The 26,422-nt window shown below is 42.9% G+C and overlaps 1 protein-coding gene across 3 annotated transcripts; it reads left to right on the plus strand.

The window, feature by feature from the left end:
* The first annotated feature begins 2,695 nt into the window (after nt 1-2,695).
* On the plus strand, nt 2,696-24,919 carry TAF12 (TATA-box binding protein associated factor 12). 3 transcript variants are annotated; one of them, XM_079776524.1, is made up of 6 exons: nt 2,696-2,795; nt 14,634-14,885; nt 15,908-15,985; nt 21,296-21,410; nt 22,751-22,839; nt 24,444-24,919. In XM_079776524.1, exons 2-6 carry the CDS (start codon nt 14,718-14,720, stop codon nt 24,477-24,479), a joined length of 486 nt encoding a protein of 161 aa, XP_079632650.1. In that variant the 5' UTR covers nt 2,696-2,795; nt 14,634-14,717; the 3' UTR covers nt 24,480-24,919. The 3 variants fall into 3 exon arrangements, with proteins under 3 accessions (XP_079632650.1, XP_079632651.1, XP_079632652.1); XM_079776525.1 differs by lacking the exon at nt 2,696-2,795 and adding an exon at nt 2,847-3,256; XM_079776526.1 differs by lacking the exon at nt 2,696-2,795 and adding an exon at nt 13,838-13,924.
* The last annotated feature ends 1,503 nt before the right edge of the window (nt 24,920-26,422 follow it).

A 26,422-nucleotide genomic window follows, 5' to 3' on the forward strand; every position in this document is an offset into this window, starting at 1 on the left:
GTACTTCATTTTTAATATAGAAACAATAGGTATGTGGTAATTATAAAGAAATCAAAACAGCACAGAATTTTAAGAATGCTTTCCTCAAACTACTATTGACAGTTTAGTGTTCATCTTGCCAAACTCTTTTTTTTCTATGTATGTATACATCATCTAGATTTTTTTAAAGGTTTTATTTTTAAAAAATATATTTTTATTGATTTCACAGAGGAAGAGGGAATGATAGAAACATCACTGATGAAAATCATTGACTGTCTGCCTGCTGCACGCCCCCTACTGGGGTTCGAGCCTGAAACCTGGGCATATGCCCTTGACCGGAATCAAACCTGGAACCCTTCAGGCCACAGGGCGATGCTCTACCCACTGAATCATACTGGCTAGGGCCATCACGTATTTTTTAAAATATATATATATATATTTAAAAATATATATATATATTTTTTTGTTGATTTCAGAGGGAGAGGGAAAGAGAAATAGAAACATCAATGATGAAAGAGAATCATCTGATCAGCTGCCTCCTGCACACCTCCTACTGGGGGTCAGGCCCACAACCCAGGCATGTGCCCTTGACCAGAATCGAACCCAGGACCTTTCAGTCTGCAGGCTGACACTCTTTCCACTGAGCCAAACCAGCCAGGGCCATCATATAGATTTTTAAAAAACAAATAATATAGACTGTTAGGCCTTTTACCTTCCTTAATATAGTATAATAATATGTGGAGGTCCCTGAGCTCTACAAAGTAGAAGCTGCAGGAGGAGTCATGTAAACAGCTTACACTATAAAAGGAAGCAGATGTGTAGTATAAACTAGTGGAAGCCTAGATAAAGGAGCTCTCAACTGTGTCTGCTGGGGACTCCACCAGTCATCCCCTAAAAAAAAAATAATTCTTTTGATCTCTGCTCAACCCTCCAATGCCTTCCCATAGCACAATAAATAAAATCCTATGTCCCCACTATAGCCTACAGATCCTGCCTAAGCTGACCCTGTTGCCTGCCTGTCCAACCTCAATCACCCATTAATCTCCAGCCAACTTGGGTCCTTGAATAAGCTGTTTCATAGCCAGCTAGATAAATCTAATTTATTCTGGTATTCTCTCATTTTACATTTCTGTGTACTTGCTAGTAATGTTTCCCCATTTCAGATTGTAAAATCTCTAAGGATAAGGATATTGTCTGTCTTATTTACTGACACCCAGCAACTAGCAAAAAGCTGGGCGCACGATAAACAATCAATCTATTTGTTGAATGTACTTTTAAACGAGGTCTTAAAAAGATGGATAGGAGTGCAAAAATAAAAAATAAAAGTGGTATGCTAGACAGCAATGGCAGGAAAGTAAGACTAGGAAGATGGCTTGGTGCCTAATGGTGAAGATTCCGTAAATTTGGATAGGTGGCAGTATAAGGGTGGATTAGAAATTTGGTAGGACGAGGATGGGAAAATATAAAGACTGGCAAGGCAGGTTACTGTACTAATCCAGCTGGAAGGCAGCTCTTCTCCATTCCTGCAGGCAGTTACAGCCACTTGCTCTGGACTGTCACAGCCCTTTTCACATTCCTTTACGTTTCACCATCTTAGTGTGGGGACCTGGGCTCCAGAAGGACTTAGGCTGGAATCGGGTCTTGTTTACAAGTCTAGCATCTCCTAAATGCAGCCTTTCTCACCAAGCATTTGACGGCTGAACTAACGGAAACAATCAGTTTAGTGGTTAGAGGACAGGGTTTTGGAGAATTCCGAGTTCAAACAGAGACTCAAAACTTATTAGCTAGGACCTTGCTTTATCTCTCACAGGTTTCCTTTACTCCTTATTTTATTTTCCATTACCATTTATCCCCCCTATCCCCTCTTCCACCTCCACCCACCTCACAGGTTTCCTTTAAACCATTAAAAGATTTACCCGGAGCCCCGGTGTGGCTCAGTGGTTCAGCCTCAGCCTATGAAACAGGAGGTCACGGTGGGATTCTTATGGGGCACCTGCCCGGCTAGCGCGCTGGGGGGATGGGGGAGGAGGGCGGGTACCAGCCCATCCATGATTCTCTTTCATCATTGATATTTCTAGCTCTCCCTCTCCTTTCCTCTCTGAAATCAATAAATATATTTTTAAAAAGTTTTCATATATATATATATATATATATATATATATATATATATATATATATATATAAAGATTTACAAGAGGTGAAGGGCTTGGCTAAGTCCTGACAGCGCTCAATCAATATTATTATTATTGTTAATTGCCAATTCACAGGCACAATCGGTCTCTCTGGTCCTTAGGTTCTCCTGCCAACTCCCCCTCCCCCCCCCCCCATACACACACACACGGGGCCCAACAGGATGCCTACGGGGTATTGCTGTCCCGGGTGATTATCCCGGTCCTGCGATCGCTACAAAGGCACCATGCAAAAATGGCGACCTCTAACCCACAAGAGGGCGTCCATTACCGGTCATGGTAGCGATATATACGACAGGCGGAGTCGGCTACAAACAACTAGGTCAGGGTTCCCAAAGCTTGTAGAAGGCGCCGAGGCTGCCCAGACTTCAGCCAACACCAGCGGGAAAAAGCCGAGGCGGCGGACCTCCGCCACAGCCCGGGCCTGCGACCACGTGTCCCAGGCCGATCTGCGCCTGCGCGGCTCAGGCGCGCGCCCGCCGGCCGGAAGAGCCGCGCGTTTCCGGGTTGGAGGCGGGGAGCGGTGCCGGAAGTACTCGGGGAGGGCCGAGCAGTCGGACCGGCTGCCGAGACGATCGCTTCACTGGGGCAGTCTCCGCATATCATGGGGAGATAGACCTGCTGCCTGTGAGTCTTGGGCCCTGGCAGTGGAGGAAGCAGAGCGGGAGGAGGGAGTCAGTACCCAGACCCACAGTGGGTCAGTGTCTGAAGAGGCAGATTGTGGCGGAGACGGGACCGTGAGGAATCAGGCTCTTGGGACGGGACTTGAGGGGATCGGGGATCGGAGAAGAGGCGGCTGCAGGGACCCGGGCTCCAGACGGGACTTAGGGAACGGGGACAGATGTGAGTTCTCCGGCCCCTGAGGGAAAGCAGTCTAAGGGGGACAGGACTGTGAGGACCCGCGCTCCTAAGAGGAGAGGGGTCGGAACGGAACCGGGCGTGAGGACCCGAGCTCCTGAGAGGCGAAAGCGGAGCTGTGAGGACTTGGACTCCTAAGAGGCAGAAGCGGGACCGACCGTGAAGACCCATGCGCCTGAGGACTCAGAAACAGAGCAGCAAAGCCTTAGATCGTTGAGGGGCGGAAAAAAGTAAGAGAACGTTTGGGTTTGGGAGGAACAGGAGCGGTCAGTGAAGTCGGGCTTCCCTGGGTACAGGATCGGGGCTTGGAGGCTCCGGAGTAGCTGAGGGAACACAACTGTGAGGACCCGAACTTCTAAGAGCGGCGAGGTTCGGGGGCCCTGGCTGTAAGAACAGCCTCTAAGGGAAAAGGAGAGAGTTTGGAAAAGATAGAGTGATCCATTCCCCACCCCTCGTATTCTCTGAGCCCAGCGTGCTGAAGGATGTGTTCGTGGGAAGACGACTCCTTCGCTCTGCCTACTTGGCTTTTGCCAGGCTTTTCTTGTATCAGATTCTTAATCTAGGAAGCCCACATGCAAGCATCTTCGTTTTCTGCATCAGTCTTGCGAAACTCTGATGTGAAGTTGAAGCAGTTTGAACTCAGTTATATACTTGACAAGTGCTTTAAATTCCATTCCACTCAACCCTGATCTCAGAGATGGAAGGAAGGGCCCGAAAGATAATCTTTTTTTTTAAAAAAAAATCCTATTTGACATGTAAAGAGGGCTTAGGATCACAGTGAAACAGTTTTGATTAGATCATGATTTTGGAGCAGAACCCTCCTGTACATAGCAAATAGGAAATGCTTGGTTACTATCCCTTGAAAACATGCTTCTGGAATCTATCTGCTCTAACTTCAAACCTCAGAGGGAATTTTCCCAGATTTTACTGCTTTATTTTTAGTCTTGTTACTGTATTGACATTGATACAGTGAATGTCACTACCAGTTAAGAAACCTTTAAATGAAGCTCATCCCTCCCCCCAAAATATGTCGTAAGCCATTTAGAAAGTTGCAGATACATAAGCTGTACCCTGTATTTTTAGCATAAGCACTCACTGGAGATGGCTGCTTTTAGATAAGGTTGGCAGGGAGACTTGGACCAATATCACTTCTCTTCTTCAACAGTATCTTGGACTGAAACCTACTCAGGCTAACCAGGCACCATCATAAAAGCACTTTCAAGTATCATGCCATTTAATTACCACTTACAGCCCCACACGTTAGATATTGTTAGTCCCATTGTACAGATAAGGAAATTGGTTCAGAGAGGTTAAGTACCTTGCCTGAAATCACAAGGACTAAGTGGTCCAGCCCCAGTCAAACGCAGTTTTGTGTTTGACTAAAAATTTTTTCTACTTTTCTAAGTGGATTCCTCTTCGTGTCTGAGTTTGCCCATCATCAAAATAGAAGGAATAGTTATACAAAGCATATCATCGAATGAAAGCACCCTTCCTCCTTAAGACTCAGTATCAAGTACTATAACTTATTAGGGTACTTATGTAGTGTGGTATTTAAGATTGAAATCCCTGTGTTTTAATCTGTATTATTTTTTGTTTTTATCTTTTTTTCCTTTTTAAATTTGTGTGCTTTTAAAGAAGCATAGATATTCAATGTAGAAAAACAGGACCTGAATAGAACTTTTTGGGAGGCCAACAAAGGCCAATTTGAATCAAGGGCTTAAACTTTACAATTGTAACATGAACTAGATGATTGGGGAAATTGGGCTAACTTAATTGAAACTATTTTTTTCCCAGTGAGTTAGCCTGTGCTATTTGCAAGTGCCTATACTGTATGTCTGTCAGTGATCAAAAGTTACACCAAATTATAAGATTAATTAATGATAATAAAAGGCTAATATGCAAATCGACTGAACAGTGGAACAACCGGTCGCCATGATGCGCACTGGCCACCAGGGGGCAGACACTCGACGCAGGAGCTGCCCCCTGGTGGTCAGTGCAGCTGCTCAGCCAGAAGCCAAGCTCACAGCTGGCGAGCGCAGTGGCGGTAGCGGGGATGGGGGGGCTCCCCTGTCTACACAGCAGTGCTAAGAATGTCTGACTGACAGCTTAGGCCCACTCCCAGAGGGCTCCTGGACTGCGAGAGGGTGCAGGCTGGGCTGAGGGACACCACCCCCTTCCCCACCCCCCATGCACAAATTTTGTGCACCAGGCCTCTAGTAAGATTAATAAGCATGCCCATGCCACCATTTCAAGCAAGGTACTTAATGGTTTAATGATAATTTATTACTGGGTTAATATCCTCATCTGTATTTATAAAATGTACTTATTTCACTCATTGGTGGCTCTAGTATTGATTGAGTTATTATAATAGGATTTCAAAGTACCTGATCAGAAAACCATTGTATTAATGCAGATATGAACGTGGAACATATTACTTTTGACCAGAGGTTTTTGTGGAAAGCCCCAAAATACTTTGCAGGGGACATATCAACAGTACTTACAGTCTGCACAGTAAAACAGGTATGTTGGAGGCAGAAGACAAACTTTGAACTCTGTACATATAGCTTAATTTAAAATCTTACACACTAATTGTTAGAGCTAGAATGGACTTTAGAATTTGCCCGTAGAAACTCTGGCCACAGGGAGCTCAACTCAGTGGCAGAAGTAGGATGGTATCCAGCACCTCATATAAGTCTCCTTGTAACCATTTGCCACTACTGTTTTATTTCAATCCACTTCCTTTTTCTAATGTCTGTAGTCATAAAATAGTTATAGGATGCCTTTTAGTTTTAACACTCTGATCTTTATAACTAACATTTAGAAGAGGAGAGCATATATTAGCAAACATGTTTAAAACATGTTCTCCTTTGTAACACACACTTGAACTGCTTTAGATACATAAACTTAGTGAATTCTCACAACAATCTCATACGGTATACTTTATGATTAATTTCATTTTAGAGATGAGGAAATTGAAGCAGAAAGAGATTAGGTAAGTTGCTCAAGGACATAAAGTTAGTATGTGTCAGAATTGGTACCTGCACCCAGACACGGTCATCAGAGTCCATGCCCTTGACCACTGTACTGTACTGCCTTTGTATTAAGTCAAAACCACCTAAATAGGATCAAACTAGTTCAAAAACTGGTGAGGGGAAACCTATATTTCTCTTGCTCTCCAGTCTCACAGACTGCAATTAATTGATTCCTTCTGGTTCATTTAGGCTGGGAAATCTGAGCTCATTTGGTTACATCTAGAAGCCAGTGAGGAAATAAACAACCAAGTAGAAAACCCAGTCATTAAGTCAAGTCATGCACTACAGTAATAGGGCTTTTCTGCTATCAGGCTGATAGTCCCCTGGTCTCCGTATTTTGTTTAAATAGTAACTTTCTAAACATTTCTAAGGTAAAATGGTGTAAAACCCAATTTGGCCTTCTATTCTCCTATTTTCTTCATTAAAAAAAAAAATTCTATTAATGGAACAGATGGCAGAGAGAAGGCTAGGTCTTTTTTTTTTCCTCCATGAGGAGGCCAGGTCTTGTGACTACTGCAAAGTCAACACTGGTTTCCTACCTTCTGAAAAATCAGATCTGTTTAATAGAATAAGAGCATTGCAATTGGATTTCTGTTTAAGGAACAAAGTTGCTAAAAGCAAAAATAGGGCTTTCGATCCTCAGTCGATTAACAACAGTTTAAATGTGATGGGTTACTCGCAGCCATTAATCTTGTTTTGATAAAATTAATAACTACCTTTCAAAGTAGATTACTGGGGCATGGACTTTTCTGGACTTTGTGAATCCCATAGCACGTGATTTCCACATAATAGGTGCTAGTAAGGGTTTACTATTTTAATTGTTCTCTCAAACTCTCCCAGAGTTAATGCCTGTTTTTACACAGCAGTACATCCCTATCTCTTGGCATTTTAAGGACATGAGAGTAAGAAATTTGAGTAGCCCAGAGGCAATCATGGTACATTACATAATGGAATTCAGATTATTATTGGTCACTTCATTCCATTATACTTGGTCAACCTCATCCACATGGGTCTTGATGAAAGTTGTCAGTAAACAGATCATTTGGGGAGCCATTGACCATTCTGATCAGGTTGTGATACTTTGTTTTTTAAATTTATGTACCATAAAATTCTCCCTTTGGGGGGTATGGTTCTGTGAGTTGTAACAAGTGCATATTGTCATGTGAGCACCATAGCACTTTGGTTACCTCTCAGTTCCACCACCTCAAAAATTTCCCTCATGCTGCTCCTTTGTAGATAAACCCTCTCCCACCCAAATCCCTGGCAACAACTGATCTGCTCTCCATCCATATAGCTTTGCCTTTTCCAGAGTGTCAGATAAATGGAATAATACATTAAGTAACCTTTTGAGTCTTGTGTCTTTCACTTAGCATAATACATTTGAGATTATCCATGTTGTTGCATGTATCAGTAGTTCTTCCTTTCTATTGCTGAGTTGTATTCCATTGTATAGATAAACCTGGTTTGTTTATCCATTCTCCAGTTGAAGGACATCTATCTGGATTGTTCCAGTTTTTAGCAATTATGAATAATGTTGCTATGAACATTCATATACTGACTTTTGTGTAAATACTATAAATTTTCATTTCTCTACAGTAAATACCTAGAGTGGGATTGCTGGGTCATATCCTATATAATAAAAGCCTAATATGCTGAGGGTCCGGTCGGCTGGTCGGCCATTCAACCAATCAAAGCATAATATGCTAATGATATGCTAAGGCCACTCAACCGCTTGCTGTGACGTGCACTGACCACCAGGGGGCAGACGCTCCAACCAGTAGGTTAGCTTGCTGCTGGGGTCCGGCTGATAGGGACTGAGCGAGATGGGCTGGACACACCCTGGAGCCCTTCCGCGGTCCCTTCCTGGCCTGCCAACTTCCCACATCCCTCCCCGGCCCTGATCATGCACTGGTGGGGTCCCTCAGCCTGGCCTGCACCCTCTCGCAATCCGTGCTGAGGGGCCTCCCTCCAAGTGCATGAATTTCGTGCACCAGGCCTCTAGTTAGTATATATTTAACTATAAGGAGCTGCCAAACTTTTCCAAATAGACTGTACCATTTTACATTCACAGCAGAAATGTTCATGGGTTCCCGTTGCTCCACATCCTCTCCAGCACTTGTTTGTTTATTTTTTTTATTTTAGCTGTTCTGATAAGGATTTAGTGGTGTCTCATTGTGGTTTTACTCTGCATTTCTCTAATGATATTGAGCATCATTTTCTGTATTTATTTGCTATCTGTGTATCTTCTTTGGTGAAGGGTCTCTTCAGATCTTTTGCCCATTTTTTAATTGTATTTTTTGTTTTCTTATTGTTGGATTTTTTTGTTTAAATTTCTTTATTGATTAAGGTATCACATATTTGTCCTCATCCCCCCATTCCCATCCCAAACCCCTCCCCACGCATGCCCCCACCCCCCTGTTGTCCTTGACCACTGGTTATGCTCATATGGATGCCCACAAGTCCTTTGGTTGATCTCACCCTCCCCAATCCTCCCTCTGAGGTCCGACAGTCTGATCCATGCCTCCTTGTCTCTGGGTCTGTTCTTGTTCATCAGTCTATGTTGTTCATCATTATTGTTGGATTTTAAGAGTTCTTTGTATACCCTGGTTACAAGTTCTTTGTCAGATACATGTTTTATTTTCTTTTGCAGAGCAGAAGTTTTACACAAAACTTAAGTCCACTTTTGTTTAAGTAATAAATTTTCAAACATTTCAAAGGTAAAAGGGTACTTAAGGCATTCTGGCCTTCTAGTCTCCTATTTTCTTCATTAAAATAAAAACTTGTTAATGGAACAGATGCCCAGAGAAGGCCAGGTCTTCTAACTACTTTATTGGTTTAAGTCCACTTTATCAGTTTCTTTCTTTTGTGAATTGTGCTTTTGGTGTTGTGTCTAAGAACTACCAGACCCAAAGTCATGAAAATTTTCTCCTAAAATTCTTACACTTTTACATTATTACATCTAAATCTATGATCAGTTTTGAATTTATTTTTGTAAAAGTGTGAGATGTAGGTCAAGGTTCATTTTTCTGGTTACCACTATATTTTTTGTTATATTTTAAAAATAGGGATCATGCCCGACCTATGTGGCTCAGTGGTTGAGCGTCAAACTATGAACCAGGAGATCACGGTTCAATTCCTGATCAGGTCACATGCTCGGGTTGTGGGCTCAATCCCTAGTAGGGGGGTGCAGGAGGCAGCCGATCAATGATTATCTCTCATCGTCGATGTTTCTATCTCTCTATCCTTCTCCCTTCCTCTCTGAAATCAATAAAAACATATTTTTAAAGATAAAATAAAAATAGAGATCTGTATTATCTGTTTCTTCAGAGGAAATAAACCAAATAATAAATTTTTAAAATCTTTCTCATAGGTATCATATATGCACATAGTACAGGATTTAGGGTGTACAATGAAAAGTAAGTCTTCTCCCACCGTGGTCCCATAGGCCACCCAGATACTGCCATTCCTCCACCTCCCCAGGCACCCACTTTTATCCGTTTCTTATGTATCTTTCCGGGAATAATTTATGTGTTTACAATTGTGTGTCTGTATGTTTTTTAATAAGTGATAGCAAATTATTCTCACTATTCTATACCTTGCATTCTCATTGAACAATGTTTATTGGAGATAATTTCATGAGTGTCCTCTCATTTTTTTTTAAGTTTTTATTATTCTAGTTTTTTGTTTTTTAATTGATTTCAGAGAGGAAGGGAGAGGGAGAGATTGAAAAATCAATGATGAGAGAGAATCATTGATCGGTTGCCTCTTGCATGTCCCCTACTGGGGATTGAGCCCGAAACCCAGGCATGTGCCCCTGACCAGAATCGAACCTGAGACCCTTCAGTCCGCAGGCTGACATTCTATACACTGAACCAAACCAGCCTGGGCTCATTTTTAAAATATATTTTTTATTGATTTCAGAGAAGAAGGGAGAGGAAGAGAGACATAGAAACTTCAATGATGAGAGAGAATCATTGATCGCCTTCCTCCTGCACGCCTCCCACTAGGACCGAGCCCTCAACCCAGGCACGTGCCCTGACTGGAATTCGAACCGTGACCTCCTGGTTCATAGGTCTATGCTCAACCACTGAGCCATGCCAGCTGGGCTAGACATTTAGATTTTTATGTAATTGAACATAGCAGTAACTTCTTTTATGGCTCCTGAGTTTTGGGTTATCTTAAAACTTTGAGGTATCTATAGATACTCTTGAGAATTTTTTCCCTAATTTTTAAAAAGTGAGGTAATTTTAGATTTATATGCAGTTGCAAGAAATAATGCAGAGAGATCCCTTGTACACTTTGCCCAGTTTTCCCCAATGGTAACATTTTGCAAAACTGTTATGTAATATGACAACCAGATATTGACATTGATACAACCTAGCAATTTTACTCAGATTTCCCCAGTCTTAGTTATACACTTTTGTTTGTGTGTGTATGTGCATTATCTCATATAATTTAATCACTCTTCATTTATTTATCGCTACAGTCAAGATACTGAGCAAATCCATTACCACAAGGGTCCCTGGTATTGCCCTTTTATGACCATTCCCACTTCCCTCTCACCCAGCCTCTGACAACCTCACTAATCTGTCCTCTATTTCTAAAATTTTGTCATTTCAAAAATGTTCTATGTAAGTGGAAACATACAACATGTACTCTTTTTGGATTGGCTTTTGCTTTGCATAATTCTCTGGAGGTTTATCCAAGTTGTTTATATAAATAGTTTGGTTCTTTTTAAAAATATATATTTTTTATTGGTTCCAGAGAGGAAGGGAGAGGAAAAGAGAGTTAGAAACATCAATGAGGAGAGAGAATCATTGATCGGCTGCCTCCTGCACGCCCCCTCCTGGAGATCAAGCCCACAGCAACCCAGGCATGTGCCCTGACCACGAATCTAACCATGACCTCCTGGTTCATAGGAAGACGCTCAACCACTGAGCTACACCAGCCTGGCTAGTTTGGTTCTTTTTATTGCTAAGTAATATTCTATGGCATGATGTACCACAGTTGGTTTAACCATTTGCCTGTTGAGAGACATTTGAGCTGATTTCAGTTTTTGGCTATTACAAATGACGCTACTAGGAACATTCATGTACAAGTTTTTGTGTGAACATAAGTTTTCACTTCTCTAGGATAAATGCATAGGACTGCGGTTGCTTAGTCATATGGTAGTTGTGTGTTTAGTTTTTTAAAAAAAATAAACTTTATTAAGGTATAATTTGCATACAATAAAATGTAGGCATTGTAAATTTATGGTTCTATGAATTTCGATAAATGTATGCAGCTATGTAAGTGTCACCCCACTCAAGATATAGAACTTTATATCACCTTAGAAACTTCCCTATACCCCTCTTCAGTCAGTCCCTGCTCCGACTATCAGTAGAGATTAGTTTTATTAGTAACTAGAGGCCCAATACACGAAATTCGTGCAAGAATAGGCCTTCCTTCCCCTGGCTGCTGGCACTAGCTTCCCTCAGGCACCCGGAACCCAGGCTTGCCTCTCAGCCCAGCTTCATTCGGAAGGTCATCCAGAAGGACATCCGGTCTAATTAGCATATTATGCTTTTATTATAGATAGAATTTCATACAAATGGAATGATGCAGTATTTTTTCTTTTGAGACTGGCATTTTTCCCCACTTAAATATTTTAAGATTCATCCCTGTTGTTTTGTGATTTAGTAATTTTTTTGTGTTTTATAAAGTAAACTAGAGGCCCGGTGCACGAAATTTGTGCACTGGGGAGGGTGTCCCTCAGCCCAGCTTGCACCCTCTCTAATATGGGACCCCTCGGGGGATGTCCAACTGCAGGTTTAGGCCCAATCCCTGTGGAATCGGGTCTAAACCTGCAGTTGGACATCCCTCTCACAATCCGGGACCGCTGGCTCCTAACTGCTCACCTACCTGCCTGATTGCCCCCTAACTGCTCTCTTGCTGGTCTGATTGCCCCCTAACTGCTCCTCTGCGGGCCTGATTGCCCCCAAATACCCTCCCCTGCTGGCCTGATGACCCCCAAGGCTTTTATTAGTATAGATTATTTCTTAGAAAAGTTTTAGAAAAATTGCAAAAATATAGTACCTAATACCCAATTTCTTCATCATTAGCACTTACATTAGCATGGTACATTTGTTGTAATTAACTAAAGTCTATAATTTATTCAGATTTCATTTTACTCCTAATGTCTTTCTCTATCCCAGGATTCCATCCAGGATACCACATTACATTTAGTCTTCAGGTATATTTAGGCTACTCCAACAGTACATGCTTAGATTTTTAAGAAACTGCAAAGTATTTTTATTATTATTATTTTAGAGAGAGAGGAAGGGAGAGAGTGAGAGAGAGAAACATTGATCAGTTGCCTTCCATATGTGCCCCAACCGGGGATCAAACCCACAACCTCATTTTAGTTTTAACTTGCCTTTCTTTAATGACCAATGATGTTGAACATCTTTTCACGTACTTATTTGTCATCTATATATCCTCTTTGATGAAATGTCTGGTCCATTTTCTAATCAAATTACCTTTTTGTTACACTGTTGAGTTTTGAGAGTTCTTTATACATTCTATTTGGAAATGTAGTTTGTAAATATTTTCTCCCAGTCTGAAGCAGAAAGTACCAAACCATATACATACAATGGTTTTTCCTATACATACTTTCCTATGCTAAAGAATAATTTATAAATTAGACACAATAAGACATTAAAAACAATAACTAATAAATAGGACAATTATAATAAAAATTATGTGAATGTGGTCACTCTCTCAAAATATCTTTTTGTACTGTACTTATTTTCTTCTTGTGATGGTGTGAGATGAGGTGATGATACAATGCATAAGTGAGGTGAATGACATAAGCACGGACATAGCATTAGGCTACTATAGGGTAACTTGGACATAAGCACTGTGATACTGTAACAGTTGATCTTATAACCCAGATGACTACCAAGTGAGTAAGTGCAGGTAGCATATACAGTGTGGATATGCTGGACAAGGGGATAATTCACGACCTAGGTTCAATTGAGTGGGGTTGCACAAGACTTCATCACACTACGCAGAAGGGCAGGTAATTTAAAATGTACAAATTGCTTATTTCTGGAACTTTCCACTTAATATTTTCAGACTGTGGTTGACTGAAAGTGGAAAGTGAAACCTTGGGTAAGGGGGCGATGGGAGAACTGTATTACTACTATGTTAACAATCTTTTCCTAACATGATTCTTCCCCTGGTAGCATTTCTGGGCAAGGGAGAAGGCATGGACTGTCAGTGATACTGATACTCTGCTGCCCCCCTCAGCCGGCTCTTGACCAACAATTTTCTCTTGATCATTTAACCAGTGCAGTTAGTTGCTTTTATTAAGAGTAAGCCAGGGGAAGGTGTCATATCAAAGGGGTGCGTTGGGGAAGAACTCAGCAATAGGGGCAACAGTAGAACAGATGCAAATATTCATTCAGGTTGCTAAGCATTCTGAAACCATTGCCATGATTTCTGCAAGTTAAAATTCCACCATTTTGGCTAGTTATGGTATTTCATATGCTGCTAGTTTATCCCTAACAATAGAGCATTCATTTTATAGGAAGAGAGTCTATGTTATTATAATCATTAATCAATTTTAAAAGTTGTATATGAAAGAGATGGAGATGTTTTTCTTGGTGCCCAGAAGGGATAAGGAGATGTTTCTCCGCATACAGTTTGCCTGGTTCCTGGTTGATGAAGGTGTGCCAGGCCATGGGACTGGAATGGTTCTGTGGCAAGGGTGGTGCTTGATGTTAGTTGTTCATTTACAGGTAGCTTTTGAAAATGGCTGCCTCTCATTTCACCGGGCTCACAGCTGTTGCTGATGTAATTAAAGATCTAGACACTCAGATAGCTGTAAGTAAGTTCTTTGAAGCCACTGTGAATGGAACATGGTGAATGTGCTTCTGATCTTGGTGACACAACAGCTGATGTCACCTCCTGGCTCTAAAATTTAGGAGTCCCAGCTCCTCCAGGCTAGGGACTCTGCATGTACTTAAAGATTGCTAACACTCAGAGAAAGTTTGCTCTTGATGACAAAAAAGATTTTCACAATTGCTAAAAATTGTGTTTACTAGGTATAGCCCTGACATAGAATTAAGCATGTTTTGAAATGCCAAAATGAACTAATCTGTTTTCTGAAGTTTTGTGGTTGGGTTTTAAGTATGTGACTGTGCCATGATTTATTTGAAGTTAACATTATTTGATGCTCAAAAATAATGCATGTAGTACTTAACCATGTATTCTATTTTTACAAAGTCTTCAAAAATGTCTTGCTCATTCTAGTTTATTTTTGCACATGAGATTCCTCGTTTCATTTACTTCCTTATTTCAATTTTGTGGACTTTTCATTAAGCTTTTGGAAAAGAGATGGTTTCTAAATATCAGGTGAGAGCAATCAATATTCTTCATTCCCTCCATTTTTAATGTGCAGGTATCAAATAGTCACTATTCCTGATATACTGAAGACTTTTCAAAGTCTGGTAGATCTCCTATTATTTTACTTTCAAAACTCATCCTTTATTACAGGTCTTCTGGAGCTAATCTTTGTGTTTGCCTTCCACAGTTGATTGGTCTTGGTCCTCATACCTCCAGGAAGAAACAGGATCTCGATAAGCTCTATGAGCTGAAGTCCAAAGCTCGGCAGATTATGAACCAGTTTGGCCCCTCAGCCCTCATCAACCTGTCCAATTTCTCATCCATAAAACCGGAACCAGCCAGCACCCCTCCACAAGGTTCCATGGCCAATAGCACTACAGTGGTAAAGATACCAGGCACGCCTGGGTCTGGAGGGCGTCTCAGCCCTGAAAACAATCAGGTATAATCCTCTTATTTTTTGCTCTCTGTAGTCTTTTCTTTATTTGAACCAGTAATGCTTTGAGAGATGTCCATCTCAGATGCTGCCTCTTCCTCTCGCTGAAAAAGGTCTTTTTCCTCCTTGGACTTCTGAAGTTCTATATTGGCCCAGACGGTGTGGCTCAGTAATTGAACCAGGAAGCCGTGGTTCAATTCCTGGTCAGGGCACATGCCCGGGTTATGGGCTGGTTCCCCAGTGTGGGGTGCGTAGGAAGCAGCCAGTCAATGATTCTCTCTCATCATTGATGCTTCTATCTCTCCCTTCCTCTCCCTTCCTCTCTGAAATCAATAAAAATATATTTAAAGAAAAATAAATAAATAAAATAAAATAGAGGAAGTACCATGAGCCAAGCAGGTAGGAAGAAGGGTGGAAGAGCATGTCCAAAGCAGCAGAGGCACTGTATGGTTTGTGGTGGTCAGAAAATGGCAAATTATTTACTGTAGAGGGAAAGTGAGGCACAGTGAGAAAAAGAGATGAGACTGAAATAAATTGACAGATGTTGGCCTCTCTTCCAAACTGCTCTTTCTGCCTTTCCCTAGGCTACTTCTGTCTTTTTTGTTGTTGTTGTTAATCCTCACCTGAGGATATTTTCCCATTGATCTTTTAGAGAGAGTGGAAGAGAGAGGGAAAGACAGAGAGAAACATCGATGTGAGAGAAACACATCAATTGGTTGCCCCCGACCAGGGCCCAGGCTGGGAGGAGCCTGCAACCAAGGTACGTGCCCTTGACCAGAATGGAACCCGGGACCCTTTGGTCCGCAGGCCAACCCTCTATCCACTGAGTCAAACTGGCTAGGGCGGAGGCTACTTCTGTCTTGAGAGTGTAATCTTACAGCAATGTCACCAGGTAGGCCAGACTGTTAACTCTGGAAAGCAGAAAACTAAACCAACGAATTTACAACCTTTCTGCATCATAGCATAACGAGTCCTTTTGCTTGTTGCCTTGATACTTGGCTGAAAAATCTTCTCCTAATTAACTTTAGGTGTTGACCAAGAAGAAATTACAAGACTTAGTAAGAGAAGTGGATCCTAATGAGCAATTGGACGAAGATGTAGAGGAGGTAAGAAGGGACTGGGTACCACAGAGGGTGTGGCCCTGAGAGCTAGTATATAATAGTGGTGAAGAGCACAGACTTTAGAGGCAGGCAGATCTGAATTTGCATCTTGGCTCTGCCAGTTAACAGCTTTGTAGCTGTGGATAAATTACTTAGGCTTTCTGAGACTCAGCTTCCTCCTGTGTTGGTAGGGTATGACATTATTTATCTACATGGTTATTATGAGGGTCCCATGGAATAATTATACAAGACACTTTATACTTAACAGCTGCTGCTGCTTTTGCCTGTCAAAAAGGACATAGTCTGCTTCTCATAGGCAATCACAATAGTTTTAGTTGTTCTTAGATTATTCCTCCGTATTTCTAAGTAATATACTTAAACATATACTCTTTGACTCATTAATTATTTTAAGATTTAAAAAAATATTTTTAATTACTTTTTTAGAGAGAGAGGCAGGTAGAGGGAGAGAGAGAGCTTGCACACCCCCTACTGGGTATCAGGCCCAGAACCCAGGCATATGCTCTGACCTGGAATCAAACCAGGACTCCTCAGTTCATGGGATGACGCTCAACAAACTGAGCCACTCTGGCCAGGCTTAAAAGATTTTTCAATTGATTTTGAGAGAGAGAGAGAGAGAGAGAGAGCGAGAGCAAGCATCAGTGTGAAAGTGAAACATTGATTGGCTGCCTCCTACAAGCCCCCCACTGAGAATCAAGCCTGCAACCCATGCATGTTCCCTGATCAGAACTCAAACTGGCAATCTTTCTTTCGGTGGTGCATGGGATGATGCCCAACTAACTGAGCCACATCAGCCAGGGCTGATTCATTAATTTTATAATAGTCCATTGACTTCCTATTGTGGTAGATGACAATTTTAGAGTCTTTTTCCTATTCTCAATTTTTATATGTACCTTAGTATATCTCTTTTTTTTCATCTGTTGTGCTGTTTTTGGAGGCTTCTTTTACTCTAGAAACTTCTGTGCCTTAATGCTGGGGTGATTTTGTATATTTTTTGGGATGTTTTTGTTTTGCCTTTGCTGAGTAATATGTAATGATAGAGAAAGAAAATGCAGGTTATAAAAACAGTATAACTCCATTGTTTGTTTTAACCAGAGGGAAAATATTTGCCTTTTTTGTATATGTGTGGCCATTTGGAACAGCACCTTTATTGAGATGTAAATCCTGTACCACAAAATTCATCCATTTGAAATCTATAATTCGGTAGGTTTTACTATATTGAGAGTTGTGCAACTGTCAACACAATCAATTTTGGAACATTTTCATCATCCCTAAAAGAAACCCATACCCATTAGCAGTCATTTCCCATTTTTACTCAGCCCCCACAGCCCTAGGCAACCAACTACCAATATATTTTCTATCTTTGTAGATTCGCCTATTCTGGACATTTCAAATATATGGAATCATAATACTTGGTCTTTTGTGACTGCCTTCTTTCACTTAGCATAATGAGTCTAAAGTTCATCCATGTTGTAGAGGGCATTATTTCTTCATTCCTTATTATGGCTGAATAAATATTTCATTATATGGATACTAGAGGCCTGGTGCATGGATTTGTGCACCAGTGGGGTCCCTCAGCCTAGCCTAACTGGCTCTCCGACATGCCCCGAGGGCTCCTGGATTGAGAGAGGGCAGTTCTTGGGTGACACACCCCGGAATCGGGCTCCCTCCTCTTTGGTTCTGGGTGCGTCACCTGAGAACCGCAGTTGCCAAGTCACTGCAGTTCAGCAGCTCCTGCATTGAGCATCTGCCCCCTGGTGGTCAGTGCACATCATAGCTACTCGCCGATCGGCTGGTCGGCCGGTCACTTAGGCTGTTATATGTATAGATACCACCTTTTGTTTATCTATTCATCAATTGATGGACATTTGGGTTGTGTCCACTTTTTGGCTATTATGAATAAAGTTTGCCATGAACATTCATGTGCAACCTTTTTTGTTTTTTGCCTCTTTTTAAAAAGTTTCTGTCCAACGTTTTGTGTGAACATATGTTTTCAATTCTCTTGGGTATATACCTAGGGGTAGAATTGCTAATTCATATGGTAATTTTGTTCCTTTAAGGACTATCTAACTGTTTTTCTAGAGTGCTTCACCCTTTTACATTCCCACCAACAGTGTATGAGCAGTTCATTTTCTTATATTAGGTTTGTTTTTTTTTAAATCTTTTTAATATATTTTATTGATTTTTTTACAGAGAGGAAGGGAGAGAGATAGAGAGCCAGAAACATCGATGAGAGAGAAACATCGACCAGCTGCCTCCTGCACACCCCCCACTGGGGATGTGCCCGCAACCAATGTACATGCCCTTGACCGGAATCGAACCTGGGACCTTTCAGTCCGCAGACCGACGCTCTATCCACTGAGCCAAACCGGTTTCGGCTCTTATATTAGTTTTTGATAATTTCTTCTCTATTTTTGTTTCTTTCTGGGATGATAATTGGTGGTATATTGGATCTTCTGAATTGATCCTCTTAGATTTTTTGGTCTTTTTACTCCTATTTTTCATTTCTTTGTAATTCTAAGTTCTGCTTTCGGGGGAGATTTTCTTTAGTTTATCTTTTAATCCTTTTAACTTTTTTTAAATATAAAAATTTTAGTTTCTACAAGTTGCTTCTTCTTGTTCACTGATTATTTTTTTTATTTTCCTAAGCCATTCTGTTCTTATTTTTTGGTTGTAATACCTTCTCTTATCTTTCTCTCTGAGGATATTAATTACATTTTTTGACATTTTCTTCTTTTCCCTGCATTGTCTGTTTCCTCTGGGTTCCTTTTCCCCCCTTTGGTCTGTTTTCTGTATTTTCTTTTTTGTGTTAGAGACTTTCTTCAAATTTCTGCTAATCCTAGCTATCCATCCTAATATATAAAAAGCCAGGGGCCGTCACAACCGAAACAACTGGACTGACGACCGAACACAGGCTGCATGGGGTGACCAGGCTGGCAGGGGGGTTAGTGAGGGATGACCAAACGACTGAACAGCAGACTGCGTGGGGCGACCAGGCAAGCAGAGGGGGGCAGTTGGGGGCGACCAGGCCGGCGGCGGGGGGCAGTTGGGGGTAACCAGGCTGGCGGAGGGGGACAGTTGGGGGTAACCATGCTGGCAGGGAGAGGCAATTGGGGGTGACCAAGCTGGCGGGGGGGGGTAGTTGGGGGTGACCAGGCTGGCGGGGGGGGGCAGTTGGGGGTGACCAGGCCGGCAGGGGGGGCAGTGAGGGGCAACCAGGCTGGCAGGGGGTCAGTTAGGAGTGAGCAGGCTGGCGGCGGGGGGAATTGGGGGCAACAGGCTGGCGGGGGGGGGGGGGAGGGTAAGATGGTGGCAACCAGGCCGGCAGGGGGAGCAGTTATGGGCGATCAGGCTGGCAGGCAGAGGCGGTGAGGGGTGATCAGGCTGGTAGTGGGGGCAGTTAGGGGTGATCAGGCAGGCAGGCAGGTGAGCAGTTAGGAGCCAGCGGTTCCAGATTGTGAGAGGGATGTCCGACTGTTGGTTTAGGCCCGACCGGCAGTCGGACATCCCCTGAGGGGTTCCGGATTGGAGAGGGTGCAGGCTGGGCTGAGGGGACCCCCCCCCCATGCATGAATTTCTTGCACCAGGCCTCTAGTTCTTAAATAATGAGCCATTAAAAATCTGATTTGAATCAGAACTTATTGGCTTTGTTCAATAATGTGCTGATAAATGTTTAACAACCAGCTCTGTGAAGAAAATGACCCTGATTTTCAGCATTTTCAGATTTCTGGGGTGTAAAATTCCCACTATGCCCTATGTTAAGTTATCAACATATTGTTGCTGAATGCAAAATTGGTAAAAGTGCAAAAATTGACTTTCATGAGCTTATCTCAGCTGGCTCTAGGGTACCATTGGCTCCACTTCAGAATAATTGGTCCACAAATCGACCTTTTATTGGGGGCTTCCTAAATATCAGTATCTGTAAATCTCTCCTCTGGAGTCATTTAGTATCTCTAGAGAAAAATCCTCCAGACTTCTGTCTGGAGGGCTTATCCCTAGCTCCTAACATTCTGGAAGCAAGACAAGAGAAAGGGGCTGTGTCTCCCCTTGCTCTGCCATGTCTGGTATATTCTAATCCAGAGCCACATTCCCTTCATTTTCCATGGGGAATAAACCTGCTGTGTTCTGGGTCAGGTAAGTGTGGCTGCTTTTGGAGTGCAGGGTCCAGTGGGCTGCTCTGTGTATTGACATGTAACAATTCCCCAATTTTTAGTTCCATACCTCAGCCTAGTCTTCAATGATAAATGGAACTTCCAAATCCTGGTTCTCTTAGGAGTTGTGAAGGGAACATCAGAAGGGAACATTAATTCTCATTGGTGTCCTCTCTATAGGCACTTGTGTTGTAACTTCTGTATGCTAGTTCAGTTTTCCCTCTTCTGTTATCTCTATAGCAAAAATTTACTTTAAAAGTTTATTGGAATTTCTTTTCATTAGGTTTTCTCTCCCATTGAGGATTTATATGTCTTTTTCTTTACTATTATTTTCATGGATTTAGGGAGGGAGAAGAGGTCATTTTGGGAGTTGACCTGCCATGTTTAATCATAATTATTTCCTTTAGATGGTATTCATTTGGTTCCATAGGAAAGATGACAATGCATTAATGGCCCAGCAGAACAAGGAATGTCTACATCTATGATAGTAATTTCATTTTAATTTTTGGTCAGCAAAGGAAGCCATTGATTTAAAATTTCAGTTTCTTCATGTAGACTGTTAGCTTCAGAATTCTGATTTTGTTTATCACACAGTCCAGGATTAGTATAATGAAGTGGAAAGAACCCAGGATTTGGACTCAGAACCTTGAGGTTGAAACCCACTGCTTAGTAGTTACATAGCCATGAGCAAGATAGTCTCCTTGAGTGTTAGCATCCCCTGCTGTAGAATCAGGGTAAAATTCATGCCCCATTTTTTTCACAGGATTATTATAAGGACTAGATAAGATAATGGAAATAAAAATGCTTTAAGAGACTGTGAGTGAGGGATAATAATAATAATTAACTTTTGTTTTCCCACCTAATTCATAAGACGATACGGGGGTGAGGGATTGGGCTGGTTGATGCCTGCTGGGTAGAAAGTCCAGAAAGCTCTTTCTCAGGAAGGTGTGAGTTGCACTCCACCTGGTTAATGAGTTAATGTGTTTCTGTTGCCATCCTCACGCTTCCTCTCACCTTAGGCCAATGCTAATTATAGGCCCTCTAATAGGGAGCCTGACTGAATATGTGGTTCAGGCAGATACAGTTGTCCCAGCAACAGGAGCTTAACCTGCCAGTGACATGGTTACTCTCTCCCACTTTTCCCCAGATGCTGCTGCAGATTGCTGATGATTTTATCGAGAGTGTAGTGACAGCAGCCTGCCAGCTGGCTCGGCATCGCAAGTCCAGCACCCTGGAGGTGAAGGATGTCCAGCTGCACCTAGGTACGTGGTCTCGTTTCTCCCTGAGGTGTCCCCATGATTCCTCCTTCAGGACCATCATGAGAAGTGTAGTCAGAGGAACCTTTGTGCCAGGATCAGACTTTCAGGCTCTGATATTTATGTATTCCCAGGCATTGGGTTTGCCACTATCTACCTGTGTCACCTTATCTTTCTTACTTAATTTCTCTTAGAGTCCATTTCCTCATTTGTAAAGTGGAGATCATAATATCCTCCTTACAGGGTAATTGTGAGAATTATGAATTAGGTTTGTAAAATGACTGGCACAGGACCTGGCTCAAGGTAAGAGATTAGTAAATGTAGCTATTATATCTCCACCATTCAAAAAGTGGTGTTTCCTTTCCAGTTTTTAGCTTATTTATGCATTTTTCCAAGAAAATTATAATCATAATGTGTATATAAATTTGTATTCTGCTTTTCTACATAATAGACACTAAATTTGAGCTTGGGTTTTTCTGGGAGTTACTCATCTAACACATTTATTTTTTTACATTTATAGTACTGTACATGTATTTTTTCTTCCTTAAGATTTTCTTGCCCTAGCCAGTTTGGCTCAGTAGATAGGGCGTCGGCCTGTGGACTGAAGAGGTCCCGGTTCGATTCCGGCCAAGGGCACATGCCTGGGTTGCGGGCTCAATCCCCAGAGGGGGCGTGCAGGAGGCAGCTGATCAATGATTCTCTCCCATCACTGATGTTTCTTTCTCTCTCTTTCCCTCTCCCTTCCTCTCTAAAATCAATAAAAATAATTAAAAAAAAAAAAGATTTTCTTAACATTTTCTTTTCTCTAGCTTACTTTATTTTAAGAATACAGTATACAATACATGTAACACACAAAATTATGTTTATTAACTGTTTATGTTATCGGTAAGGCTTTTGGTCAACAGTAGACTATTAGTAAACTTTTTGGGAAGTCAAAAGTTATACATAGCCCTGGAAGGTTTTCTCAGTGGACAGCCCTCGGACCAAAGGGTCCCGGGTTCGATTCCAGGTCAAGGGCAAGTACCTCAGTTGCAGATTTGATAGGAGTAAGACAACTGAAAAATGACTCCTTTTCTGTGGAGCTGCATGGAAACCTTAGGACTCGGCACCCATGGCTTTGACCCATTTACTTTGCAAGAAAGTCAAACAGTATCCGTTAAACTTTGGGGCATGACACAAGATTCCCCCGTTTGTATTCCATAGAATCCCTCTGCAGGGTTACTGTTACTTAGCTTAGCCGATTGCTTAGATTCGTCCCCCCTGACCCTTGTCTGAGGGTCACACTGCACCCTGACCCGACCCGGCCTTCCCAGTCCCTTATCTCTGTGCTGGCCTCTTCCTTGCAGAGCGTCAGTGGAACATGTGGATCCCAGGATTTGGCTCTGAAGAAATCCGACCCTACAAAAAAGCTTGCACCACAGAGGCTCACAAACAGGTGAGGAGTCATCAGAGCCCAGGGCAGCCACAGCTGATCCCTTGAGCTACCATTGCAGGTCACAGCTACCACCACTGCAGTTATCGCTCCCTCTCACAGCAGCAGCGCTCCATGGGAGATCAGTCAGATATTTCCTTGATGATTAGCTGTTCCCACACCAGGGGGAGTGGGGGTGGGGGAGTGTCTCTGGTTTCTCTCTCAATTCTGATGGGCATTGCTTAAAGCTGTTGAATCTAGCGTCTTTGATATGGATGGAACCTTATGGATATAACTTGAACCTGCCCATCTCCTTAATGAAGTCTTCCTTCATTGTTGGTGCTTTGAACATACACATGGTCCTGTGACTGAGGACAGGTTAAGGAAAGCAGAGATACGTGTACTTGCGGTGAGAGGTAGCACTCGGACTGCTCTGCCAGGCATTCTGATCTCCATCCTAGCTTAACCTTTGTTCTCTGCCTCTCTTACCGTGGGACTGAGGAGTCAGTGTGAGAATCTGACACCACTTCTGCTGTGGAGCAAGTTGTCCCTGTCACTGGTCAGTCTCGTGGCAATGGTGGCCTCCCTTGACAAGGCTGTCATTCCTGTCTTAATTTAACTGGCTACTCGGAATTGAAAAGTGAGCTTGCCCTGGCTGGTTTGGCTCAGTGGATCAAGCATCGGCCTGCGGACTGAAGGGTCCCAGGTTCGATTCCGGTCACAGGCACATGCCCAGGTTGTGGGCCTGATCCTCAGTAGGGGGCATGCAGGAGGCAGCCAATCAATTATTCTCTCTCATCATTGATGTTTCTATCTCTCTCCTTCTCCCTTCCTCTCTGAAATCAACAAAAAAAAAATACATTTTTTAAAAAGTGAGCTTCATCTAAGCTTGACAGGCATCCCTGGGAGCCTCTGTCCCTTGCTTTTCCATAGAGTGGATCTCTGGAGCAGGTATGTTTCCAGAGCTCACAGAGGAAGCCCTGCAAGGAAGCGGTCAATAGCCTGACTCGAAGGACCACAGTGTTCTTCAGAAAGGAGTCCTCCAGATAACAGATGGTCATTTGGTCTCAGTTCCCGAATTATCCACTTTTTAGCTATATATATATATATTTACCAACAAATACAATGTTTGAACAATCTCTTGGTCAAAAAGAGTGAGCCACGCAAATCAGTAATCTGGCCATGGCTGGTAGTAGTAGAATTGAAGTCCATGATCTGACTGTTTCCCTGGTGGGCTGTGGTGGAAGTTGTTGGTGTCAGTTCCCTTCGTTGCAGGTCATCAAGTGTGAAAGGGCAGCAGGTTGGAACAAAGGCCCCTTTCCCATTTCTCCCCCATCAGAGAAGAGTTGGGCGTGGGTGGGAAGCTAGAAATCACTGCTTTGATGGCTTTTCCCCTTAAGTCCCCAAAAGGCAAGAGCTGTCACCTTTTAACCTTTTTGCCATCCCGCTAGCCTGGCCCTGCAGATCGTCCTCAGATTGGGTGGAGCTTGCTGATGAGCTGCCCTACGCCTGTAGGTTCCCGCAGGCTCCAGGCTGTGATGGAGATCGTGCTGCCTGCTAGCCACACGTGAACATCCAAAAAGTTCCTGACTCTAACCCGTGCATTGCTTCTTTCTCTCCCCTTTCAGAGAATGGCATTGATCCGGAAAACAACCAAGAAATGACACATGGAGAGCTCAGGGGATGGACAACGTTGTATTTGGAGACACTTGAGCTGAGGCCTCAGCCCTCTCCCCTTTGGATTTTTTTTTAATGCTTTACAGAGAAGCATATATTTTTTATTAACAGTGCAGCAATATCTATAATGACTGAGAGGATCTGCCAAAAGAATAAAGCCTCCTGCTCCCACTTTGGCCCCTTTTCCCTGCCGTCTCAAAGAGGAGCAATTTATCTTCCAGAGAAGATTTTATTTGTGGTTTATTATATAAGTGATTGAATATGGGACAAAGCAGTATCGTCTTGTTTGGTGAGACAGTATTAGCAGGATTGGTAGAGGTTTTTGTTTCCTTCTCCCTTCCTCTTTCCCCTGTACTTTGTAATGTCAGTGTTTATATGAATATGACTTTCATTTGCTTTTCCAGAATAAAAATGTTATTAATTGAGAGACACAGGATGCATGGCTTACAAGCCTTTGAAATCCCAGAGGGAGTTAGGAGCAGCAAGTCTGATGCAGCGCCCCAGTCAGCAGGTGGCAGCAATGTTATCCGTTTCTGTGGTTAAGAAAAAACCATGGGGTTTCCATTACTGTTCTCTAAGGAAGGCTACACCATTAGTAGAAATTTGAGTTCAGTTTCTCTGCCATAGAATTGGGTAGGGTGACCTTCTCTCCTGAGCCCCAAACTGAAGAGGCATCCTGGTTTTGGCAAAGCCTGCTCTTCTGGACTTCCTAGAGAAAGTTGTGCTCATCCTGAGCCCGAAGAAGGGACGGGGAAAGGCCTGTCTGTGCTGGGGCCTGTCTGCTCTTAGTTGTTGGTATCCCTGGTCCTGGTGTTTTCACCATTGCATAGAGGAAACCAGGCTCACTTAGCATCATCCTGTCCTGTGCCCAGCATAGCCCTTGCGGGTCCTGAAGGTTTCATGGCTTCAGGGGGTGTGGCTGGTCCACGCAGGGAACACCAGCACGGGCACTTCCCCCTTGCCCTGCTTTGGTTCTCTGTCTCCTGAGGTTGGCCTGCAGTGGGCCCCTGCTTTTCACTCCCATTCAGTTTGGCCCCATGACCCCTCTCTTCACATCCTCATAGATCTCTTGAGTGAGCAGCTCAAAGGCTGTGCAGATGGTACTGTTGCTGTTGGCTGAAGTCTCGACATAGTGAGCACCCAAAGAAGAGGCAGCCAGCTTCTCCCCTTCTTCTAGCACCACCTGTCACTCAACCACCAGGTCACTCTGTGACCTACCACCAGGAAGAGGATGCCGAAGGGTTGCACTTTCTCCAGAATCTCCTGATGCCATGTTCTGTTGGTGATGTCAAACAGCAAAAGGCCTCCCGCCAAGTTTTGATAGTAGGAGCCAGTCACTGACCTCGGTAGCCAAGGATTCCAGAATTAGTGTTGAATCCTCCATTGAGGACAGAAGGGGATGGGGAATTCGGGCAGTTTAATGGAAAGAGCTGGGGTAGAGCCAAGAGACCTCAATTCTCCATCAGCTGTGTGACAGGTAAGTGAGTAGCTTCACCTGAGTTCTGTCCCATTTGCATGTGGAAGGACCTTGTTCATTCAACAAGCATTTGTGAGCTGGGCCTGGGCCTGGCAGTGGGTTACTGTGATGAGTAAAATAAAAACGCAGGGAGCAATCCTGTGATTGGATAAATATAAAACTCTCTGTGGCCCTAACTGGTTTGGCTCAGTGGATAGAGCATCGGCCTGTGTACTGAAGGGTCCCGGGTTCAATTCCAGTCAAAGGCCTGTACCTTGGTTGCGGACACATCCCCAATGGGAGTTGTGCAGGAGGCGGTTGATCGATGATTCTCTCCCATTGATGATTCTCTCCCATCGATGTTTCTAACTCTCCCTCTCGCTTCCTCTGTAAAAAAAATCAATAAAATACATATTTTTAAAAAAACTCACTGTGGCCAAAACCGGTTTGGCTCAGTGGATGGAGCGTCGGCCT

Source organism: Cnephaeus nilssonii (genome assembly GCF_951640355.1).
Source record: "Cnephaeus nilssonii genome assembly, chromosome: 7".
Lineage (NCBI taxonomy): Eukaryota > Metazoa > Chordata > Mammalia > Chiroptera > Vespertilionidae > Cnephaeus > Cnephaeus nilssonii.

Bases quoted from the DNA above. Each gene is read 5' to 3' on its own strand.
- TAF12 (XM_079776526.1), top strand. From the start codon at position 13,853: ATGGCTGCCTCTCATTTCACCGGGCTCACAGCTGTTGCTGATGTAATT. The intron at 13,925-14,633 runs GTAAGTAAGTTC...TGCCTTCCACAG, and splicing joins ATCTAGACACTCAGATAGCT to TTGATTGGTCTTGGTCCTCA. The intron at 15,986-21,295 runs GTAAGAAGGGAC...ACTTTTCCCCAG, and splicing joins TGGACGAAGATGTAGAGGAG to ATGCTGCTGCAGATTGCTGA.